The sequence below is a fragment of the Amphibalanus amphitrite genome, unplaced genomic scaffold (genome assembly GCF_019059575.1).
Source record: "Amphibalanus amphitrite isolate SeventyFive unplaced genomic scaffold, NRLGWU_Aamphi_draft 000050F_arrow, whole genome shotgun sequence".
NCBI lineage: Eukaryota > Metazoa > Arthropoda > Thecostraca > Balanomorpha > Balanidae > Amphibalanus > Amphibalanus amphitrite.
In genome coordinates this window covers 1,335,177-1,358,155 of record NW_024881546.1, presented here as the reverse complement: position 1 = coordinate 1,358,155, position 22,979 = coordinate 1,335,177, and the positions used below count along the sequence as shown (strand labels likewise).

At 48.5% G+C, this 22,979-nt stretch overlaps 2 protein-coding genes across 4 annotated transcripts; one reads left to right on the top strand and one right to left on the bottom strand.

Moving 5' to 3' along the window:
* The first annotated feature begins 8,759 nt into the window (after positions 1–8,759).
* LOC122377781 (carboxypeptidase D-like) lies at positions 8,760–14,555 on the top strand. Its single transcript, XM_043358195.1, has one exon. It carries the CDS (start codon positions 8,796–8,798, stop codon positions 13,947–13,949), a length of 5,154 nt encoding a protein of 1,717 aa, XP_043214130.1. The 5' UTR covers positions 8,760–8,795; the 3' UTR covers positions 13,950–14,555.
* LOC122377782 (DNA repair protein RAD51 homolog 4-like) lies at positions 14,546–20,460 on the bottom strand. 3 transcript variants are annotated; one of them, XM_043358196.1, is made up of 6 exons: positions 20,380–20,460; positions 19,941–20,149; positions 18,009–18,121; positions 16,259–16,466; positions 15,592–15,769; positions 14,546–15,437 (listed from the first exon to the last, which is right to left on the bottom strand). In XM_043358196.1, exons 2-6 carry the CDS (start codon positions 20,085–20,087, stop codon positions 15,088–15,090), a joined length of 996 nt encoding a protein of 331 aa, XP_043214131.1. In that variant the 5' UTR covers positions 20,088–20,149; positions 20,380–20,460; the 3' UTR covers positions 14,546–15,087. The 3 variants fall into 3 exon arrangements, with proteins under 3 accessions (XP_043214131.1, XP_043214132.1, XP_043214133.1); XM_043358197.1 differs by lacking the exon at positions 20,380–20,460 and having other exon boundaries at positions 15,592–15,801; XM_043358198.1 differs by lacking the exons at positions 18,009–18,121; positions 20,380–20,460.
* Between the last annotated feature and the right edge of the window lie 2,519 nt (positions 20,461–22,979).

The window sequence follows — 22,979 nt, the reverse complement described above, 5'->3', positions numbered from 1 at the left end:
ATTTCGGTCTCCATTCGTAGTTATCGGCAATTTTAAAAGAAAATACGCCAGGAATGCGTTCTTATCCCAGGAATGCGTTCTTATCCGACAATACAGCCACCCGCGGCGAGGCTTTGGTTTTTTACCAATCAGCTCCAACCAGCTCAGCTTTAACCAATCAGCTTATCTGACACAATCCGACGAGTCTGTCTTCTGAACGCTGATTGGCTTGAGTGTGACGTCATCGCTATGCCATCATACAGTAGGTGCCGTAGAGAGTATCAACATAGTACCAATATGTTAAATAGTTTTAAATACTTTTTCGCGAATTGTGCACTTCTGGCACCAGTTTTAAAAAGAAAATGAAAAATAATAATGTCAAAATGAAAAACAACGATATCTTCATATTTCACGAAGGTGGCCCTTTTCCTTTAAGACTTGTAAGTGGTACCAAACTGCTCGCCTGGTCAAGGCGCGTCGTTTGGTATGCAGCATGACCATACTCCACATACTCATTGGTGAATGACCTGACCTTGACCTCAGGTCAAATTTCAAATTGACCTGTGAAGGTCACCGCATACTTATTTCGCATCGCCTCGACGAGAGCAACAAAAAATTGCATTAACTGTCTCTATGTTTCTTAGTTTAAAAGTTATATAAGTAAGTAATTCCAGATATTACTGTTCATTGCTCTGGTAAAGATTAACAAAAAGACGTATATTGAGGCACAGAGCAGCATATTTTAATAAATCCAACCGGTTTCAAAGACCTCTCGTCTTCGTCATCAGGGATTGAAACATACAGAAAGGAGAGAGGTTACATATTTAAGCGCTGAAGAGAATAGCTATAATCATGCTTTTTCTGTTAGAAAACGCGTGGAGAGCGTGCTTAAAAATAAAGGTCACTAAAGGTCGTCATTCACTATTTCTTGTTGACGTCTTTCTCATTCTTGAGGAGGTCAATCCATCCCTGGTAAATTGTATATTTCCCAACGTTTCTGTTCATCTTTTCTTCGGTTGAAGCTTGGATATATATCGCTTCTTTTATTTCTCTTTGTCTTGACTTTGTCACAAGACTTTAGTTTTAACACCAAAAAAGTGTTAAAAAACTCAATTCGGGCAACATAGACCCACAAACATCGGAAGCAACGGCAGAACACAGCTACGACACAGGACATACAATAAAATGGGAGAACACATCAGTGATTGGATTTGAGGCTAAAAGGAAGCAAAGAGAAATAAAAGAAGCGATATATATCCAAGCTTCAACCGAAGAAAAGATGAACAGAAACGTTGGGAAATATACAATTTACCAGGGATGGATTGACCTCCTCAAGAATGAGAAAGACGTCAACAAGAAATAGTGAATGACGACCTTTAGTGACCTTTATTTTTAAGCACGCTCTCCACGCGTTTTCTAACAGAAAAAAGCATGATTATAGCTATTCTCTTCAGCGCTTAAATATGTAACCTCTCTCCTTTCTGTATGTTTCAATCCCTGATGACGAAGACGAGAGGTCTTTGAAACCGGTTGGATTTATTAAAATATGCTGCTCTGTGCCTCAATATACGTCTTTTTGTTAAGTAATTCCAAAGCATTTTATCGTTGATGACCTCTGGTGACCTCAATATTGACCTGACCCGAAAATATTTCATGTAAAAGTTGTAGATCTTTTAACGACCCATCAAACGCCGTTTGCCGTTTGTCGCTCCCATGTGTAGTTTTTGAGATCTGAAGGGGGGGGGGACGAAAAGGCCCCCCGCCCAGAAACGAACCTTTCAGAGCCCGCCCGGAATAGGGTTGCTAGGGGCTCGGAATTTGAAGACTTTTCCTTGCCATTCATTTGGCACATTGTGCCATTTTTTTTTTAAGTTTCTAACTTGCGCAGCGGCATCTCGAGGATGAGTTTCTTTCTGGGGGTAGTTTTGGCCCAGCTTTGACTGTTTCCACATTTGGGGCATTCCACGATAGATCGACCAAAGCCGTACACCCTCATATTTTTTTTTTGCTTAAAATTTGTCTAAAGGTAAGCCAGCTGTGGCTTTTTCTTCGAACAACGGTTTCCGAGATATAGGTACCTAATAGCCTCGGGCAATTCCTGGAGGTCACGCTGCAATCCTATGTTTGGCGGCTTATAACACAGAAACTATTGGATTTCTATGATAAAACCTTTATATGGTTCAACTCACAATCAACATTTGGCTATCTCGGATTTTGAATTTCTAAAAATTATGATCAAGTGACCTCTTGACCTTTTTTCGAAGAGTGACCTTGATATTTTCCCCACTGAAAGTTGCAATTTTGTCTGATGACGATTAAAACCTTATCAATTGTCATTCATGTGCGATAATAAAAAGTGTCTTTCGGCCTGCGTTGACCTGCGGTCAGGTCATTTTGTGACCTGCCCTTTAAAAAAGTCAATGGCAGAAATATGGGCTACCACCAAAACGCATCTGACCGGTTCAAATACTTTTAAATCATGTTGAGTTTGGCTATTGGTGCAGCTTTGCATCAGTGACCCGCTGAAAGGTCATCCGAGGTCACCCGGGCTTAACCCGGCAGTTGCTGGGGTATTTCGCCACCCACCGTTTGCTGGGGGGGGGGGGGGGCGTTAAACGCCCCCAGCCGATAACTCGAGAACCAATAGGCGCAGCGAAACGCACGAGGCGGCAAACGAAAGAACGCGACGAGACGCTTCAGATGAGTACTTTAAAGTTGAATTTTGAGGTCACAGGTCGGGTCAAGGTCAGGTCAAACACCTGAAACCGGGCTTTCAGTAGCATGGACTTCAGGACTTCGCAATGGGCGCCTCTCGTCATAAACTCTGTCAAAACGGTGCACAATCCATCATATAAGGCCTACAAGAGTGTCATCTCCATGTAGGGGTCAGTCAAGCATAGGTCAGGGTCAAGGTCAGGTCAACCGGGTAGGCACATATCCCCAAAAATCAAAACTGATATTCGCAGCCTGTGACACATGTTTTATGGGTAATTTGGGGCGTAGAACACGATGGTGACATTCATTTTATCATATGTGTACGTGTTTGGCTCAAAAAGTTCAATTTAAGAAATGCATGTATCATTGTCGTAAAGTAGTCACGAGAAATTGCCGACATTCAGTTCAAGATTTTGCAAAATGCGGAACGATAATCAATAATCGAAGATAGCCATTTGATTGTTCATGGTATTGGCAGTCTAATGGCGTTTACGGCATGTCTGTATGTCTATTCTGTGATTTTATATGATTTTTTGAACATATGCCGTTTTTGGTCGAAAACTCAGAAATCATGACGTCACTAAAACCTCGATATCTCAAAAATTTTCCGACAGATTTTTTTGAAACTTTGTCACAATAAACTTCAATCAATTTCCTACAGGAACCCAAAATTTGGCGCGCCTGCGGCGCGCCGTTTTTATGCTATGGCCCGGCGAAAAAAGTGGGGGCGTTTAACGCCCCCCCCCAGCAACTCGCGGGTTAACCCTCGCCGGCACAGGTCATTTTGCGTCCTTCGACGGCACAAGGGGGGGGGGGTGGTACGACCCCCCTCGCGTTTGGCCCCTGATCGAGCTAGAGCTTCGCGGAAAAAAGGAGCGTGTTGCCCGTCACGAGAGGAAGCCGATGATACCCAATTTTAAGGTGCTAGGTCATCGGGTGACCTTCTAGGTCAGGTCATGACCCGAAAACCGGGAAAATCGGGACCTGTTAGAAAGTCGTAAAGTGTGGCTGCTATGTGGTTTTCCGGGGTGCTGATCACGAATATCGTGTTAGTTTTGATCAGAGATGATGTTTTTAAGCATTTAGACCAGGTCGGGTCAGGTCAGGTCAGGCCAACCGGTAGGGGGTGTGACGGGTATTCGTAATGCGTGTCAACCGCCTCTGACAGCTTCGTAACATGTTACGAAGGCACCAAAACTACTTCGTAAATGTTGAAATGGTTGCTAAATTCGAATTCAGCTCCAAAAACTAGCCTAGAAACATGTAAAACTCGAAAAAGTGAACCGAGGTCACCAAAGGTCAATGACCCACCTGACCTTCAGGTGACCTTGACACCCACCCTAATGTATGGGAGCAACATCAAATCACATGTTTGAACGTTTGAAACCACGAAAAGCTTGCAAACGCGCGGCTAATGCGAGCCGACATACGCCGAATCGCGATTTCGGCCAAACATGGTCACGGAAAAGAGGTCACAGGTCAAAGGTCATTGGGGCCAGGGTCATGAAATTTTCAGGGAACGTGTAAAATTGATCAATGCGAGGGTACTGAAAGGTTCGTCGCGATCGGCCGCTTTTTACGCGAGTTATTCGCGAAAAACCTTAGGGGGGGTTGCATCAACCCCCCTGTGCCGGCGAGGGTTAAAAGACCCCACGCTGGACATAGGCGGCCCCACGCTGGACATAGAGGGCCCCTCACTGGCCTTAAAAGGCCTCACAATGGTGTTAGACGGCTCCACGCTGGCCTTAGAGGGCTGAGCGCTGGATTCTTAGGGCTCTACGCCAGCGTCAAAGGGTCCCACGCTCCAGTCTAAGCTTCTTTATGGCCGCCAAGGCGGCCTCTTGAGGGCCCGACGCTAGCCTCTGGGGGCTCGGCCTTGGCCTGTGAGGGCCCTACGCTGGCCTATGAGGGCCATCAGATGACATTTTAGGATAGTTTGACGCAGTTGGACTTTATTTATGCTTGAGCCAGTACTTCGGATGAGGCCCTGAAGGTCGTTTCTCTTGGGGCACTCAAACAGGCACGTACCCAGGATTTCGCCCAGGAGGGGGCCACACACCTGCTCTCGAAGGGGCCCCCGGGTCACCCGGGGGCCACTGTCAGCCCAGGTAGGGGCGTATCCAGATTTTCCAGAACCTTTCGATGAGGGGATTGGGCACAGTGGGTCCGGTCCCCATTGCAGACGGGCCCCTCTGTCGGTCTGTGTGTCTAAGCCCTGAGAAAATGTGGACAATTGGCAGGGAAAAATATCTTTTTTGCCTGAGAAGTGTGCATAAAATGCACGGTATTTAATAAGGAAATGAAGCGAGCGAGCGCCTCAAAGTCACCTGTGTTGGTCCATCAGAGGTGTCGGTGAAAGGCCGTCAGATGCGCTGGTGTGGGGTCCTCACAGGCGCCGTTGTGGGGGCCTTAGGGCTGAGAGACACTAGTGGGGGCCGTCATAGGAGTGCGTGGGGCCCTGAAAGTTACTGGTGGCCCTTCATAGGCCGGCAAGGGACCCTCAGAGGCCGGTAAGAGGTCCTCAGAGTCGCTGGTAAGTGGCTGTAAGATGCGCTGGCATAGGGCCCTCGGAGGCGCTGGTGTGGGGGCTCTCAGAGCCGCCGAAGTAGGCCCTTAACCCTATTCCTGGCGGGCTCCGCCGGGACAAGAAACTGGCGGGGGGGGGGGGGCCGATTCGGCCCCCCCCCTGAGATCTCGAGAACGAAGCAAGATAGCGACAAGCGGTAAACGGCATCGGATACGCACGGTCAAGATCTACAATTTTTACCAAGGTCATTTTCAGGTCAGGTCAAAGATGACGTCACAGGGGTCGAAAAAGTCAAAATGGCGGCGCTGGATATGGAGAGATTTTTTCTCGAATAACTTTCGAATTAGTCAAGATAGGAACAAACTAAGGGCAGCATCGTGATCCTCTCGTCAATCCGCATCGAATGATATATATGTTGACCTCGAAAGGTCAAGGTCAAAGGTTGACCTCAGGTCACGTGACCTCGAGGTCATCATGTATATCATTCGATGCGTCTTGACGAGCTGAACACAATGAGACCATCCACGCGTCTGTATCTTGTTCCTGTACGGAGTTATTGGCCAAAAACCTTTGGTGACCTTTGATGACGTCACATGACCTCACAGCTGCCCAACAGCAAAACAGACCTCAAGGTAGTGAAGGTTGATCGTATATGAAGTCATGTATGTTATATGGGGCCATTCCGAGCCGTTTTAGTGGTAAAAACAGGGAGTTGATTTTTCCCCCATTGACTTATAATGGGGAGGTCGCGAAACTGACCTGACCTTAGGTCACCGATATCAAAATTCCGAGATATACAAATTGCACATACTGGTACCCTTACTAAAACCTGAAGAGAAGAAATTGATCGGTCAAAAACTCTAGCTCTGGCGTGATTGCAAACTTTTCTGAGGTAGGGTCACCAAACCGCCTCTGGTGACCTGACCTGAGGTCAGATCAACTCAAAATTTTCAGACATGTTGCGTAGAAGCCTTTTAGGAAAAGTCAGAAAATTTGAGCTTCCTAGCTCAACGCGTTTGGGAGAAATAACCAAAAAACCTCAGGGGGGGGGGGCTCCTGAGGCCCCCCCCGCCAGGAATAGGGTTAAGAGGCACTGGTGTAGGGCCCTTAGAGGTGGCAGTGGAGGCCCTCGCAGGCGCCGTTGTGAGGGCTCTCAGAAACACTGGTGTGGGCCGTGGGGCCATAGCAAACGGGTGTGGTGCCCTTACAGCTGATCCCTCACTGGCCGGCAAGGGCCCTCAGAAGCCGGCAAGGTCCCCCAGAACCCGGCGTGGGGCCCGTCTGGAGATAAGTGTGGCTACGTAAGAGCCCATGGGGTCTTCTCACAAGCCCTGTGACGTCCTTTCCAGTTGAAACGTGGCCAGCGCGAACCCTCTGCCGCCCATTGGCACCGCAGGGCCCCTCGGGCCCGAGGGGACCCTAATCCATATAACGGACACCTGCCCCCTCGCCCTTGGCTATACCATTGAATTATCCAAGTGATCAGGGGCCGTTCAGGTAATCAGCGGCGTCTCAGGTGACCAGGGGCTTTTCAATTGACCAGTGGCCCACCAGGCGACCAGGGGACCCTCTGATAACCAGGGGCCGGCTATACCAGGGGCTCCATGGGTAACTAAGGGCCTTTGTGTGACTGAAGGGGCCTTCATATAACCAGGCATTCCCCGGGTAAACATGGCCCCTCAGGTGACCAGGGTTTCTTCAGATCACTGACCAGGGGTCACCCAGGGGATCAGGGGCCCCTCAGGTAGCTAGGGGCCCTTCAGATAACCAAAGGTCCTCAGGTAACTAGGGGCCCCTCTGATAACCAGGGGCCCTCATATCCCCAGAGACCCCTGTGGTAACCAGGGGCCGCTCAGATAACCAGGGGCTCTCAGGCAATCACGGGCCCCTTAGGTAATCAAGGGCCCCACAGCTAACCAGGGACCCCTCAGATAACCAGGGCCCCTTAGGTAACCAGAAACCCCCGTAACCAGGGGCCTCTCACGTAACGAGGAGTCCTTCAGATAACCAAGGGCCCTCAGGTAACCAGGGCCCCCTCAGTTAACCAGGGGCCTGTCAGACAACCGGGGACCCCACAGTTACCAGGGGCCCCTCAGGTAACCAGGGGCCCTTCAGGGCCCCCGTGCCCCCTTGGGTACGTCACTGCACTCAAGTGACCCAAAGGACCCACTTGCATGTTTGATCCCAAATGGGAAGGCCATGGTCTCTTGGCCTGCCCCTGGATGGATACACTATTGCCGAGCAGCCCCCAAGCACTCGCCGCACCCGGCTAGGGGAGTGCTCTAACGGGCATTCCCGAATCCCGCGTGGAATGAAGTTGCCCGTCCAGCCCGGAGCAGGGAGCTGAGGAGAAGGATTTGAATGTCCTGAGGATGGAAACGAGTCGACGGAACGGCGATCAAAGCCAGGTTATCGATGTTTGAAGGTTACCATACGCATCAGCTTTGGTCCAAAAGTCAAAGTTCGTATTTCTGTAGCCCGAGAGCATATGACCAAATCGTTTCGATTTTCACCCACATAAGTTTCACCTAACAGTCAGTAAGCATAGGAAGTTTTAACAAGATCGAGAGGGGTGGGACGTTTTTGGCTGTCCCGGTTGACGTGAAATGCCCCCATTCCCCCATCGGTAATGGTGAAAGAAGCCCTATCATTGTTTCTCGCTTATATGCTAATGTACATGATGCATAGATGACTTCTGTCGACTACTTGCCTTAGCCACTTCCATCAAGCCTGTGTGTGTATACCTATTGCCTCGCCCCATTTGGTTAGCTGATGCCCCTCTCTGTATGAATCACAGCTGCTGTAATGTTCTGTATGTTCTGATGTTCTGCATGAATCACAAGTGCTGTAATGTTCTGTATGTTGTGATATTCTGTAAGGTTAAATATGGTGATGAAATTGACCAATAACATGGCAGTGAGATGTATTTTTATATAACAAAATAAGGCCGAAAATATAGAACGAGCTTTCGTCTTACGACATCATCGGGTTCTGGTCTAGCCGAGGCGGTGCGGTGCCTCGGTGCCTCGGTGAGGCGGTGCCTCGTTGAGGCGGTGCCTCGGTGAGGCGGTGCCTCGGCTAGACCAGAACCCGATGATGTCGTAAGACGAAAGCTCGTTCTATATTTTCGGCCTTATTTTGTTATATAAAAATACATCTCACTGCCATGTTATTGGTCAATTTCATCACCATATTTAATTATTTGATCATGGCAAAACCGACCATTCAATACATCAAGAGTTACATGAAACCCGAGAACACCTTACAGAATTGCCTGTTCAAGGCAATTCTGTAAGGTGTCTGTTTTTGTACCCCTGGATATATTTCAGGGGAATAATGCATTCTGTACCCTGACTTTAGCCGAATATGCCCCCCCCCCCTTCCTAAAAATAGTCACTTTGTAACAAATATAAATGTAGTTGTCTTTGATGAAATGCATCCACTAGTTAATCTCTTCTTCAGGGATGGGCATGCTTATGGATGTGATTATGATAAAAACAATAGGCATAACAATATTATTGATATTTGACAATGCCACATTTTCTGTTGCAGGTTTTTGCACACTTGAATCAAGATGGTCGGCAAGTTAGTGCCTTTCTTGTGCCTACTGACATGCATCGATTTAGCAACAACTGATTTGCGAACTCAGCAACTTAACCTTATCAGACCAAGATCTCTTGATTCTGTTGGATTCGTCACCAAACAATATCACAAATATAAAGCACGCATGAAGATTCTTGCAAAATTAGCCTCTGACTATCCACGTCTGGCAAAGGTTTATACCATCGGTGAATCTGTTCAAGGCAAGTCGCTTTTCGTACTGAAGATCAGCACTGACGAAAAAGAAAGACAGCTGGGAAAGCCCATGTTTAAATATGTTGGAAACATGCACGGAAACGAAGGTGTGGGTCATGAACTGCTGCTTAATCTCGCTGGTCACTTGTTGTTTAACTATGACAAGGACGCGCGGATTACTCAGCTCATCAATAGCACCGAAATTCACATCATGCCTACTTTGAACCCAGATGGTTTTGAGCTTGCTCGACCAGGAGATTGCACTGGAGAAGATAGGCATTCAGGAAGAACAAATGCCAACGGAGTTGACCTGAACAGAAATTTTCCAGACCAGTTTCGGACGAAGCCACTGACGCGGGAGACCATTCTGGCGGATCGTGAGCCAGAAACTCTGGCTGTCATGACGTGGATCATCAACAACCCGTTCGTGCTGTCGGCAAACCTGCACGGCGGCTCCGTGGTGGCCAGCTATCCATACGATGACACGCCACAGCCGAGCCCGCGGGGCTGCTGTGTGGCCAGCGACGGGCCCGATACGGCGCTGTTCCGCCGGCTGGCGGCCATCTACGCCCAAGGACATGCGTTCATGCACCGTGGAGAGGATTTTTGTCACATTAATGAGAGGTTTGCTGGTGGGATCACAAATGGCGCCATGTGGTACGACGTGCCGGGTGGAATGCAGGACTTCAACTACGTGTTCAGCAACTGCGTGGAAATCACTGTAGAGTTGTCGTGCTGTAAGATGCCACCAGAGTCTAAGCTGCTCACAGAATGGAGTAACAACAAAGAAGCGTTGTTGAGCTACATGGAGGCTGTCCATATGGGCGTCAAAGGTCTCGTACTTGATGCCAACAACGATCCCATCCACGGTGCGTACGTCAGTGTTGAAGGTATCGATTACAACGTGACGACCACCGAGCGAGGCGAATACTGGCGCCTTCTTCTTCCTGGAGAATATACGCTCATTGCTAGTGCCGTAGGCTTCCAGGCGATGCGTGCTTCGATCACGGTGAAGGATGGTGAGACATCACGACATGTGTTCCATTTACCTCGCCGCTCGGATTCTTCGGCACCGGACAGCTCGTCTGATCAAGTGGCCGCGGCCATAGCCGGAGGCGCCTTTGTGCCAAAAATCGGTCCGTCGGCGACGCCTCCGCCGCCAACTGTGTCGAGCAGCACCGCCTCGCCACCCACTAAGGAACCGGAACTGGCGCAGACGCTGTCGGCTGAGTTTCTCACGCCGCCGGACTGGCAGCATCACGACTACGCCAGCTTGGAGTCGTGGCTGAGGGACCTGGCCACGCGCTACCCTGACATCACTCGGCTGTACTCTGCCGGCGTCAGCGTGCAGAACCGCCAGCTGTGGGTGCTGGAGGTCTCCGACAATCCTGGACGGCACGAGCCGGGTGAGCCAGAATTCAAGTACGTGGCCAATATGCACGGCGATGAAACGGTGGGACGCGAGATGCTCTTGCTGCTGGCCCGCTATCTTTGCGAAACGTATGCCACCAGTAATCAAACGAGGGACATTGTGAACAAGGTACGTGTTCATATTATGCCTTCAATGAATCCTGATGGGTATGAGAACTCAACAGAACATGGTTCTTTCATGCAACCGGGTCGAACGAACGCACATGGCGTCGACCTGAACCGCAACTTCCCTGATCGCCTGGGAGTTTTCGAACACAATGCACACCAAGAGCCCGAAACAGAGGCCGTGATGCGCTGGAGTCGCCAGTACCCGTTTGTGCTTTCCGCTAACCTGCATGGCGGTTCGGTGGTGGCCAACTATCCCTGGGACTCTGACAGCACTCGAACGACTGGCGTGTATGCTGCCAGCCCTGATGACGCCGTATTCAAGAAGCTGGCGAAAACATATAGCATTTCGCACCTCACGATGCACACTGGCAAGGGATGCGGTACGATTGACAAAAATGGGTTCAAAGACGGCATAACTAATGGCAATCACTGGTATTCGCTAACGGGAGGGATGCAGGACTGGAACTATGTGAACACGAATGACTTCGAATTGACTATAGAGATCAGCTGCGTCAAGTTCCCGTTCGCTCACGAGCTGCCTCGATACTGGAACGAAAACAAGAAAGCGCTGCTATTCTACATAGAACAAGCTTTGACTGGAGTATCAGGCTTCGTGAAAGACACTAATAACAACGCATTGTCGAACGTCACCGTGTCTGTGGAGGGCATCACCAAAGACGTAGTAACGGCGAAGGACGGAGACTACTGGCGACTTCTGGTACCTGGCCAACACACACTCATTTTCCATGCACCAGGGTACCAGACGGAGCGAAAGCAGGTGACCGTTCCGTATCTCTGGGCCCAGCAACTGAACGTAACCCTACAACAAGACGACCTTGGCCAGTGGTCGGCACAGCATGATTTCTCTCTCACGGAAAACATATCACCTAACAGTTACAGGACAATGTCACAACTGAAGGAGACGCTTGTGCAACTAGAGAATCAATACCCGACAACCCATGAGGTTATCGTCAACACAAGTCCATGGAGCGTCCATATGCCGGCAATTAAAGTTGCGGCCGAGGGTTCACTATCCGACTCTGAGAGGGTGACGGTGGCTCTGCTCGGTGGACTGGACGGTCGACAGCCGGCCGGGGGCGAGCTGCTCCTCCGACTAGCCAGACACTTGGGTGCTGCAATGAGCAATCCACGCTCTGAATTGGTGCAGAAACTGCAGAATCTGATCATCTACATTGTACCGCGTGTGGATGAAGCTTCTTTCGAGATCGATCAAGAAGGCAACTGTTCTCAGAGTTCCTCTACCAGCGGTTCGCCTCCATCGGCGCTGGTAGAGATGATGGCACAGGTAAATGTTCAGGCCGTTCTTAGTATAGAAGGAGGGGGTATGTTCGTGCGTTATCCGCCGAACACTCCCGCAGACTTTGGCGCTACTGAAATGCAAAAAGAAAATTTCGTTTCGTTGGCTGGTGCATTCGTTTCTAGTCACTCTCGCATGTCAAAGATGTATTGTGGCGACCAGTTGGCTACTGGTATGATGCAAGGCCGTGATGTGATCGGTCGACGCTTCTCGGACGTACAAGAAGTGCTCTACAAACAGTTCGGTACTCTCATGGTATCTGCCCATGTAAGCTGCTGCGACTTCCCGCGGCACTATATGATGGCAGAGCTGTGGCGAGAGAACCTGGCATCATTGCTGTCCTTCCTGCGTGCTGCACAACAAGGCGTCTCTGGATACGTCCGTGACGCGGCCGGCAAGCCGTTGTCAGATGCTGCCGTCACCTATTCGGGCCGATACAGTGGTCAGCTGAAGGTGTCGTCTTCTGGACACTTCTCTGCACTGCTACCGGAGGGGGACTACTCTGTCAACGCGTCAATGCCCGGCTTCCAGTGGCATGTCGAGCAGATCCGTGTCGAACTGAACTCTAATCAGGACGCGAGTTTGGTTCTGGAAAACACTAATCATTCGTTAGAACTTAGCTATCATTCTGGCAAGGGCACCGCCAACTCACTGCGAAGAATCGCTGAACATTACACTGAAATTAGCAGATACTGCAGCATTGCCGGCCAAGACTCGGAAATCCCCTGCCTAGAAATCAGCAAAGGCATCCATGAAAAGGATGGTGCTTTGACTAAGCCAAGCGTGCTTTTCGTGGGTACTATCCAGCCACATGAGCTGGCATCCCGCGAGCTGTTGCTGCAGCTGGCCACGCATGTGGCAAGCCGGTATAGCACGGACAGCGGAGTGGCTAAACTACTAGAAGAGCATAAAGTCATCATAATACCTGCACTGGATAGCCGGCATGCAACAGTCAATGAGACGGTGTGTGACGCTCCGGAGGTGCAGCCTGATCTGGACCGCGGCTTTGACCCTGATGTGACTCCAACGGACATAGCACGGAGCTCGCTGCCACCAGCCGTACAGACAGTGATTGGCTGGCTAGCGAAACAGCGTCCAGTGCGCACTCTTGTGTTGCGTTCCGGAGCGGAAGGCGTCACATTCCCTCGGGTGCCCTTGATCAACGGCTACCCGTCACAGGACCATCTTCAGTATGGCGACGAAGAGATGTTCAGTGCCGCCGCTGCGGAATATGAGAAGCTAGAGGGTGGTGCGGCCGCTGCAAGTCGTAATTGCCCCATTGGCAAGGTACAAGAGCCAGTGTCGCACCAGAGTGGCGGCAACCTAATGGACTACCTGTACCGATGTAATGTCTCGCTACCGATCTCAGTGTATACTTCATGCTGTGGAGCGCCCAAAGTTGATCAACTTTCCGCACTGTGGAGCCGCCACAGACCGGCTCTGCTGTCCTTCATCCGACAGAAGGAGGGCATCCAAGGGTTTGTCACCGATGAGCAGAACGCTCCGGTAGAAGGCGCGCGCCTGCTGGTGAACGGTTCTGCCTTCACGATCAGCACTCGTCATGACGGACAGTTCTGGAGGCCGCTTACCCCTGGTAAGGTGACTGTGAGCGTTTCGGCACCAGGCTATCATTCCGTAGAGAAACTGGTGTCTGTGTTCGCTGTTCAGCCCACGCACCTACAGCTGACTCTGAAACGGGACAAGCTGGTGGCGGGCATGCCGCGGATGGTGGTCATCGTGCTCCTTGGCGCTCTGGGAATCGTGGCCGTCGTCGTGTGCATGTTGTGCGCCACGTTGTGCACCGGACGATCGGGGCGAAAGCGGCGCGGCGGCGGCAAGCGCAATCGGTACGGCTTCCATCAGCTGTCGCAGCCTGACAAGCGGACTCTACTATACGAGGACGAGTCTGATGACGATGATGTCATAAGAGACGATTACAGGGGCGTCAGGGTTCCTACCAGTTTGTCAGACGACCCACGAGCCGTCCGACCATTCCACGACCTGCCGTCGTCGGACAGCAGTTCGGAGGAAGAGATTCTGCTGGCGACGACTTCCAGTCGACAGCTGCGTCGCTAATTTGTTGATTGCACTCATGTATTCCCACCGGATTTAGCCGGTGAGACATGCTGTCCTGATGAATATTTTAATGTTGTTGAACAAAGTAACTTTATACCTAGGCCTTTGTGGCTGTGCGTGGTATTCATCTGCTAGAGCGCTGTTCAATCATGGCTATTCTGCCGATCGTTCTATTTACAAAATGTGTTCTTCGCATCTCGTCTTCAGCCTTTGCCTGTGATTCCCTGCTCCCGTTGCCAGTCACCGTCGACCGCGAAGTTGGCGAATGGGACGAGTGTCGTTGCACAATCCGCCTGGGGCACTGTGTGGTGCTTATCGTACCTCTCCAGCTGAGGTTGTATTGACCGCGGCTGACCGATGGTCCGTCTCACTATATCGTATTTGTAAATCATGCCTAAGTGTTGATTTGAAGTGCGTAGGTAGGGTGTACGATTCCGGTGTTCGTCATACATTCATGACGTTAGGTTAGATAAAGCCTTCTACTATTGATGGGAGCTAGCGATGGGTGACTGGGTATTTTATTAAAATCATGGAATTAATTTTAATGGAAAATTGTGATATGCATTGTCGATGGTGTATATGCAATACATGCTGGGTAGTTTTCTAGTCTGTATTTGGAAGTACAGCAACCTCGATCTCATGGAAAGAGAGCACCACCATTCACCAATTTTACACAATCAAGGAGATGACAGCATACGCAATGCAATGTGAGAGAGAGAGTTTATCACCACTTCCAAATAATAGGACTAAGTTCTTAAAGGAAACATTGTGCAATATCACAGACTTATGATGCTGAAAAGGGAAACTCTTGACGACTGAACTTTTTGCTCCTTTTGCTCAGGGACAATATTGGTGGAGCTTACCTACTCAGAAGCAGTCATATAACCGAAATAAGCGATCACACACCTAGCGCAGCATCGAGCACGGCACGGATTCCAAGATATCACAGCATGACTAACGGATCACGGACTAACAGTGGTCCACGATAAGATGACGGTTTGATGACGCAAATCGCAAACGCTTCACAGGTGACATGCAGCATAAGCACACCACTCAGATCACTGATCCCTGCTGTGAGTCATGAGTGCAAACTGCAACCGATACGGAGACGTGAGCAGTGAGCGGCCCTCTGCTCAGGTTAGTCCTCCGGCGCACTTCGTTTCTGAGCGGTAGGGGCCTCTTCGACGCCGGCACCCGTCACCAGGAAGTCGGCTGACGTGCCGCACGGCGCGCTGATGCTCTTCGCGAGTGTGGCGGTGCGGCGCGGCCCGGCGCGCGGCGGCTGCGCCAGCGGGCCGGGCGCGGTGCTCGTCTCTCGACTGAGCAGCAGCCGGTGGTGCGGCACGTGCAGCCAGGCGAGTCCCAGCGCCGGCCGCTCGCCGCCGCCCGGCTCCGACTGCACCAGGTCGTTGGTGACGAGCGCTGTGAGCCGACACTCGGCCGCCACGGACTTGAGCGTTGTGCCCACATCGGTGAGCAGGCCGAAACCTAGACACGGACAGACAGCGGGAGCGTGAATAGGCAGTTTGTCAGCGCTGCTTAGGAGTCACACTTTTTTACCGTGTCAAACACAAACATTGACCTCATACTGCTGCACAAACTCGAACCTCCCGACCCGAACTGAGGTCGCGCTGCCACCTACCAATGAAGCCCGGCGAGGCCAGCAGAGGTGCCGCCAGGGCGGCCAGAGAGTCGACCACGAGCAGCCGCAGCCCGGCGTGCAGCCGGCGCCGACTGCGCACCGCCTCGAGCAGAGCCAGCAGCTCCTGCATGGAGAACACCTGCGCGTACTGCAGTCTCTCCAGCAGCCGGTCGCACTCCTGCCGGAACACACCTCAGGTGAGCGTGTAACCTGCAGGGTGATTAAGCTAATCATTATATTGACACACCGCGAGTCAGTATCGGCGGAACGCCTTCAATTAGGGGGGGGGGGGGCACTGCCGACTTTTGGTCCCATTCTTTCCATGCAACGCCCATAGGGCTTATGTTAAAATGCCAAAATCAAAGGCGGGCACGGTGCCCCGGTGCCCTCCCCGTTCCGCCGCCTATGCCGCGAGTTTTTAGAAAATGTCCAAGTTGCCATTACCGTTTGTGTCGGCGATTGGGGAGACGCACAAATTAAATTCAATACGGTTTATAGTGTATATTGTATAATGTGCAATTTTTTCCTCGACTTGTAAGTACGGATGATAGCAATGTCCCAATACGACTCTGCTGACCCGCTCGTGGTCTGACGTGCACTGCCGACCTGACCTGACCCTGCCGACCTGACCACGCTCGGCGCCCTGCCGACCCGCAGGTGGTCTCACCTGCGCTGACCTGCCGCGGCGTCTCAGGAGACGTCGACACCGGGCCACGCTGAACTCGCACTTGGCGTCGGCGACGAGGACGCGTGCGCCGGCCAGCAGGGCGGCCGCCGCCCAGGCCAGGCACAGCTGGGTCTTGCCGACGGCGGACGGGCCGCACAGCTCGACCAGGTCTCCGGCCGGCAGACCGCCGCCCAGCAGACCGTCCACTCTGGGAACCACAGAGGTGAGTGGCCAGCGCAACGGGAACTCTGCTGATAGAGCCAGCGCAACGGAAACTCTGCTGATAGATTGTACAAATTCCATGGCAACAGCCTACATAGTTGAGGGAAAATAAACCTTACTATTGTTAATGTTGTTGAGTCATTAGTGGTCATATATTAAAAATGAAGCATAACAGATATCTGAAAGATTGATGTTAAAGTATTTCATTATAGTTCGTTTTTCCTAAGTTTGCCCCTCACTGTAAACGTCTTTTTGAACACAGCACGAGAATTGCTAGCTGAATTACTGAGAAAACTGGTTGGCGCACATTGACTTCACCAGATTTCACAGACGATCAATTTTATCAAATTTGTTTACTATTTCACAGACCCATAGCTCGTATTTACCCATACCTACAGCTCCACAGTGATAGACGACTTCTCAGGAATTATGTCTGAACTAGTTAATAAATTGCACGGCGTTTAACATTAGCGTTACATCGTCGGTGTTCAAAACTAATTTTGAAAATATTATTCATATCTCCAATACAATGTGCGCCAACCAGTTTTCTCAGTAATTCAGCTAGCAATTCTCGTGCTGTGTTCAAAAAGACGTTTACAGTGAGGGGCAAACTTAAGAAAAACGAACTATAGTAATATGTATAATCATAGACCTCTATAGACCTCATATGTAGATGAACGGAGGTCTATGGTATAATGTAAACTGTAAAGCACTATCAACATCAGGCTTACATCATAAGTACCACTAATAAGCACATGAATATTACTACACATAAGGAATAGACACGTGCATGGATCCGAGCGATGGATCCATGATCTCAGTGAACCTCGAAGCAAACTGCAAGTTAGGATCTGTGATCCCACTGGATCATGCGTCTAAAATATATCCTGATACTATGATTTCATATGACCTGCCGATAAACCAAGAAAATTGATATTTGATTCGAGGGGATCCAACCTTGTACAGGCAGTCTTGAAAGTACCATCGAATCGGTGCGGTGGTTTCATCAAGCCCGACCGGGGAAGGGCTGCTAAATTTGAGAGTCACCAACCAATTGACCTGGGGGATGAATCATGGATGTCCACTGGTTGGGTGAATCTCAAAGTTATCAGCCCTTCCTCGGTTGGGTTTGATGGATCCACTGCACCGAAGCGCGGTACTTCCAAGAATGACTGTACAACATTTGAAACCATGCTCCTAAGGGTTTCTATGTAAGAAAAGTGCCACAAAACTAAGACTTATGACGTGCAATCGAATAACATTACTAAAACAGACTTTTGCGAGTTGAGCAAGTGAATCTTGATAATGTCTGTACTGACAAAAAAAAGATAGAGGATCTATGATCTCACTGTCCTCAAGTCTCTGACTCTGACTCTGATCCATGATCCTAATGGATCCCTCAATAAATTAAAGACCTGGATATATGATCTCATCGGATCCGAGAGCAGGATCCGTGAAATCAGATTCCATATCCATTTTCTTGGATCCATGTACATTTATGACTACCTAGTTATAATGTGGCTTATACCTGTCACAACCTGAAGCCAGAGGTGCAACAGATGGTTGATCCAACAAGTCAGTTGCAGAGCATGGCAGAGCAGAATATTTTGCGAAAAGCACCTTCTTGACAGATACCACCTCCTGCAAAGGGAAAAGTGGCTGGATTAGGTATTATGTATTCCCTCCAGGAGCAGTTGGGCTAATACTTTTTAGTTACCTTCTGATTTGGCTATGGACCTCAAAATATCATCTTGACCTGGACCTTAAACCTACTGCCTGATATAAATAAAGTATAAACCATAAAAACCCAAGATCTTCTGCTCTTACATGATTTACCATGCCTGCTGTTGATAGCTCCCAAGTTAGTTCTTTTAGATTGAATATAGAAGATGGACAGAGTATGTTATCTTTGAAATATAATTGGAATATAATTTGAAATATAAATTTCAGTCAGTTAAAGGAAAATCATAAGTAATTTGTGTTTATTAAATCTTACCACTTAAAATAATTATTACATTTAATTATTATTATACACCATGCAGTAAATCAAGAGATTGATAATATTAAAGGGAATATACCACATTCCTCAAATAAGTTTTTGACTACAGTTTGGAGTTTTATGCTTTAAATGACCAGAAAAGAAATAGAATATTTACAAAGAAGATTTTTGTAACATATTTTTATATAGGAAGAAGTATTTTGCATCTTTAGTAGAGGCTAAATAGTGTTTGCAGTATAATCTGATTACATCCCGACCAATGTAATCGTATCACATAGTCCAAACCAGCTGCATGCTGATTGGCTGACTAATTGGCCTCTGCTACAGGTGGCAACATTCTTGGCATTCTTCCATAAGGGAATGCATTCCTCTGTAAGGGAATGATTTCAGAACCAACATAGATAGGTGTATCTTTGGCTAGGGTGATTGTTTGGCTGTAAAAGCTCCTGATTAAATCTAGTCTCAGTACAACCTACAAAACTGCTACTTCAGGTCAAAAGCCCATGTCAAAAGTGGTATATTTCCTTTAACAAATCACAGGTACTATATAAATGCAAAAAATAATAACATTCAATTCAATATTTGGCCAGCTGGGGAGCAGTCAGGTCAAGGAAAGGTTTGTAAGCTTTATAAGATCCAGCCACCTAACTAGCCAGACTTCAAAGCATGGCAATCTGGAAGGGATCTTGTCAGTGCAGAGGGCCCAGTGTCCCAAAATATTTCGATTTGGGTGGGAAACGACATCCAAATAAATATCATTTTGCACTCTCATCTCTAATATCTAAGAGCAATTTTCCACTCCCAGCCTTACTGAGAATAAGCATTTGCATTGGTCATTTCACATATTACATTTTACTTCATTATATAGAAATGTTTGTCATTGATCTCTTTTCCACTCTTTTTGGGCCTTATCTGACTGGGGACTTTTCCACTCTTATCCCCCTTTTTGGAAAGGAATTTTCCCTTTTGACACCCAAGCCAAAACACAATTTTGGGACACTGGCAGAGGCACCCAGTAGGTGCATGGCACAGTTCACCATGCACCTGCACAGTGAGACGTGGTGCGGATGTGACATTGGGTGGTATATCCCTCACATGTGACCACCCATAATGCCTTGCTAAGGCATTGACATTGTCCTACAAAATGGTGCACAGTGATAAATGAGGTCAGCCAGAATCATTAAATTTTATTCATTTTCTCATATTGAATGTGGAAAACCCAACCAATACCTAAGCTTTGTGCCGAACTTCTAGGTCTTGTTTAATGCAGACAGCTGACAGGTAGGTACAAATTTCCAGTTTGGTTGGTGTGGGCTGACTCAGATTTGCCACTGTTGCTGGTGTGGCTTGTCTACTGTGTTGCCATGCTTTGAAGACTGAAGTCGGGTGTTTTCATGCTTTGAAGTCAGGATAATTTATACCTGTAATAAATATTGTTTAATATTTTCACTGTCAACTAACCTGATAAGTGAGACTACAAGCATGTATGAGCGCTTCCGAGTCCCTTGACAGGAATGCAAGAACAGTTTTGATGCCATTGTTCTTCAGTTCTGCCAGCACGTCTTCACTAAGCAATGGACATTCCTTATTTTTTAGATACTGATGCATACTCTTCAAAAGGCTATATTCATATTATATGAGGCATGCTCGGTGATAGGTCACAATGTGTCCTGTGAAAATATTGTCACGTCACCCAAAAATATTGTTGACGCTAGTCATAAATCATAATCATGATCAAGTTCTACATTAATTGCAAGCAATTTCAATTTCAAATCCAACCCAGACTGAATATCATTCGCAGTTAAGTCTTGTAAATTTGTATACGGCCCTTAATGTTGAGTCCTGTATAAATGTTATAAATATAAATATTCCAAGGTACACAAATCTGTAAGAATCTTACACAAAAGCACTAAATAATCGAAAAATATTTTCGATATTCATAAGACGCGGTAAATTCATGATTCATATGAATGTAACTCGTGCGCCACAATGACAGCATACTCGTTCGTAAAATACGGACACCATTGGTGGCGGTGTTCGTAAAATGCTGCCAACATTGCCGAGGATGATTCTTACAGATAACAGATAACAGATTACAGTCAGAGGACAAATAAAAGAGGGCATATGTTATAACGTGCATAGGCGGATCGGTATAGTAGATCCTATGTAGATCCGGCCTTGGGCGGATCTACATAGGAAGGTGGTCTCGGACGCTGCGGAAGAGGGGCATGCCCAAAAAAGTTTCTCCTAAAGTCCAACTTCCAGAAAAAGCTCCTCGGACTTCGATTGTCTACGCACTGCTGTGGAGTTCAAAGTAAACTTTTCGTAATAATACAATTTGTTAAAGGGACACTCCCACCTTAAAGGGACCCTCCCACCTTCAAAAAAGTTAATGAATTGGCATGAAAGTGATGCCGCTCGGTTCAAAAAGAGCGAAAACGAATATCTACCAAATTTCATCAAAAAATATTCACCGGTTTTCAAGATATTAGACTTTTACTTTTGTTTACTTTTTGGGATCTCCGCTGTTCCTAGCGACTTTATTTGAAAGTGCGGCATTTGTTGCGCGCAAAGCAGCATATACCACCGCGTGCTACCAAACGTTTTAGTAAAATATTTAAAAATCGTTAGATCTCCGCTGACGTCACAAATTCTAAGGGGGCATACCAATGCATTAGCCCCTTAGAATCCGAAAACTGCAAGTTTGAAATTCCATATCTCCGAATTAAAGCATTGTTCGATGTTGTGAGTGCCCAAACCGGTATTTTCAGGCCATGGCCACCAATTTGGCTATCTCAACTCAAAACTAATGTTAAGGTGGGATGGTCACTTTAACATTAGTTTTGAGTTGAGATAGCCAAGTTGGTGGCCATGGCCTGCAAATACCGGTTTGGACACTCACAACATCGACAAATGCTTTAATTCGAAGATATGGAATTTCAAACTTGCAGTTTTCGGATTCTAAGGGGCTAGTGCATTGGTATGCCCCCTTAGAATTTGTGACGTCAGCGGAGATCTAACGATTTTTAAATCTTTTACTAAAACGTTTGGTAGCACGCGGTGGTATATGCTGCTTTGCGCGCAACAAATGCCGCACTTTCAAATAAAGTCGCTAGGAACAGCGGAGATCCCAAAAAGTAAACAAAAGTAAAAGTCTAATATCTTGAAAACCGGTGAATATTTTTCGATGAAATTTGGTAGATATTCGTTTTCGCACTTTCTGAACCGAGCGACATCACTTTCGTGCCAATTCATTAACTTTTTTGAAGGTGGGAGGGTCCCTTTAAGTTTTCTTTCTGTTCCAGAAGAAACGACACATTTTCATTGATTTCGGGGGCTGCCAGAGGGGCATTTTCCCATGCTAGTTATAACATGGGTGTTATGAAGACATCATAGCTTGCACTCCATGTAGACGGGCACAAATGGTTTAACGGCGCCCTCCTGACCGTCTCGCGCCCGTATGTCTCTGTCCATCGTGCATCCCTCGACTGTTCGGCGCCCCTTGACCACATAGGGTTTTCAATGACTCCAGTGGCGGATCCAGCTCAGAGTTTTTTTTTTGGGGGGGGGGGGCAAACCATAACAATTTATCGATTCTTTCCTTGCTTCGTCCATAGGCGTAATGTTAAAATTATGCCGTTTGGGAGGGGCAAATGCCCATTTTGCCCCCCCCCCCCTGGATCCGCCAATGAATGACTCGGCGCCCTTCTAGGAGAATGGCGCCCTTTTCATGGCCTCACGGCGCCCTCGTAACCGTCTGGCGTCCCTAGGTCCCCCTCCCCACCAACTTAGCATTACTGACTGTGTGGCGCCCTTCTGCCCTCTCTGCGCCCGTGGATCATATAACATTTTTAATCACCTGTCACCCTTCTGGGAGAATGGCGCCCGATTGGCAGCACTGTGCCCTTCTTATAGCCTATAGGTGTCGATTTCCGCCGGGTTGGGACTTGGGGGTGCCCAAGCTCCATCCCCGCCGTCTCGGCCGGCTTGGCTTTGGAGCCCCGATAGACGGCGTGGGTCAAGATCACCTCTAGGGCGGCGGCGGATTTGCTCCGCCCGGGCACTCCCAACTCGGTGAAAATCGAAACCCATGGCCCTTCTCATGGTCTAACGGCTCCCTCCTGACCATCTCGCGGCCTTATGTCTCTGCCCACTCTTGTTCCGGTTAAACCGGGAAAAAGACTTAAAAGTATGGTCTTGTTTGAATAGGGATAATGAGAAGGGCTACGGGTCTCAGGGACGGGTCGGTGTTCTCACTTTTTCGCAATGTAATGCCGCCGAACATTAATCTGTTCAAGCAGTCTAACGAAAATGACGAGAATACGAGGCCACGTATGCCTGACCGGACACAATACTCTGTCGTTCGTTTCAGAAAGGGAAGGCATCAAGTATATCGCGACGGCGAATTATATAACGGGTGTGCACTTAGTTTCTGGAAAAAGATTGATCATCCGTATCTTTAAAACTATTAAAGCTATCAAAACAAACTTTCGTATAGTG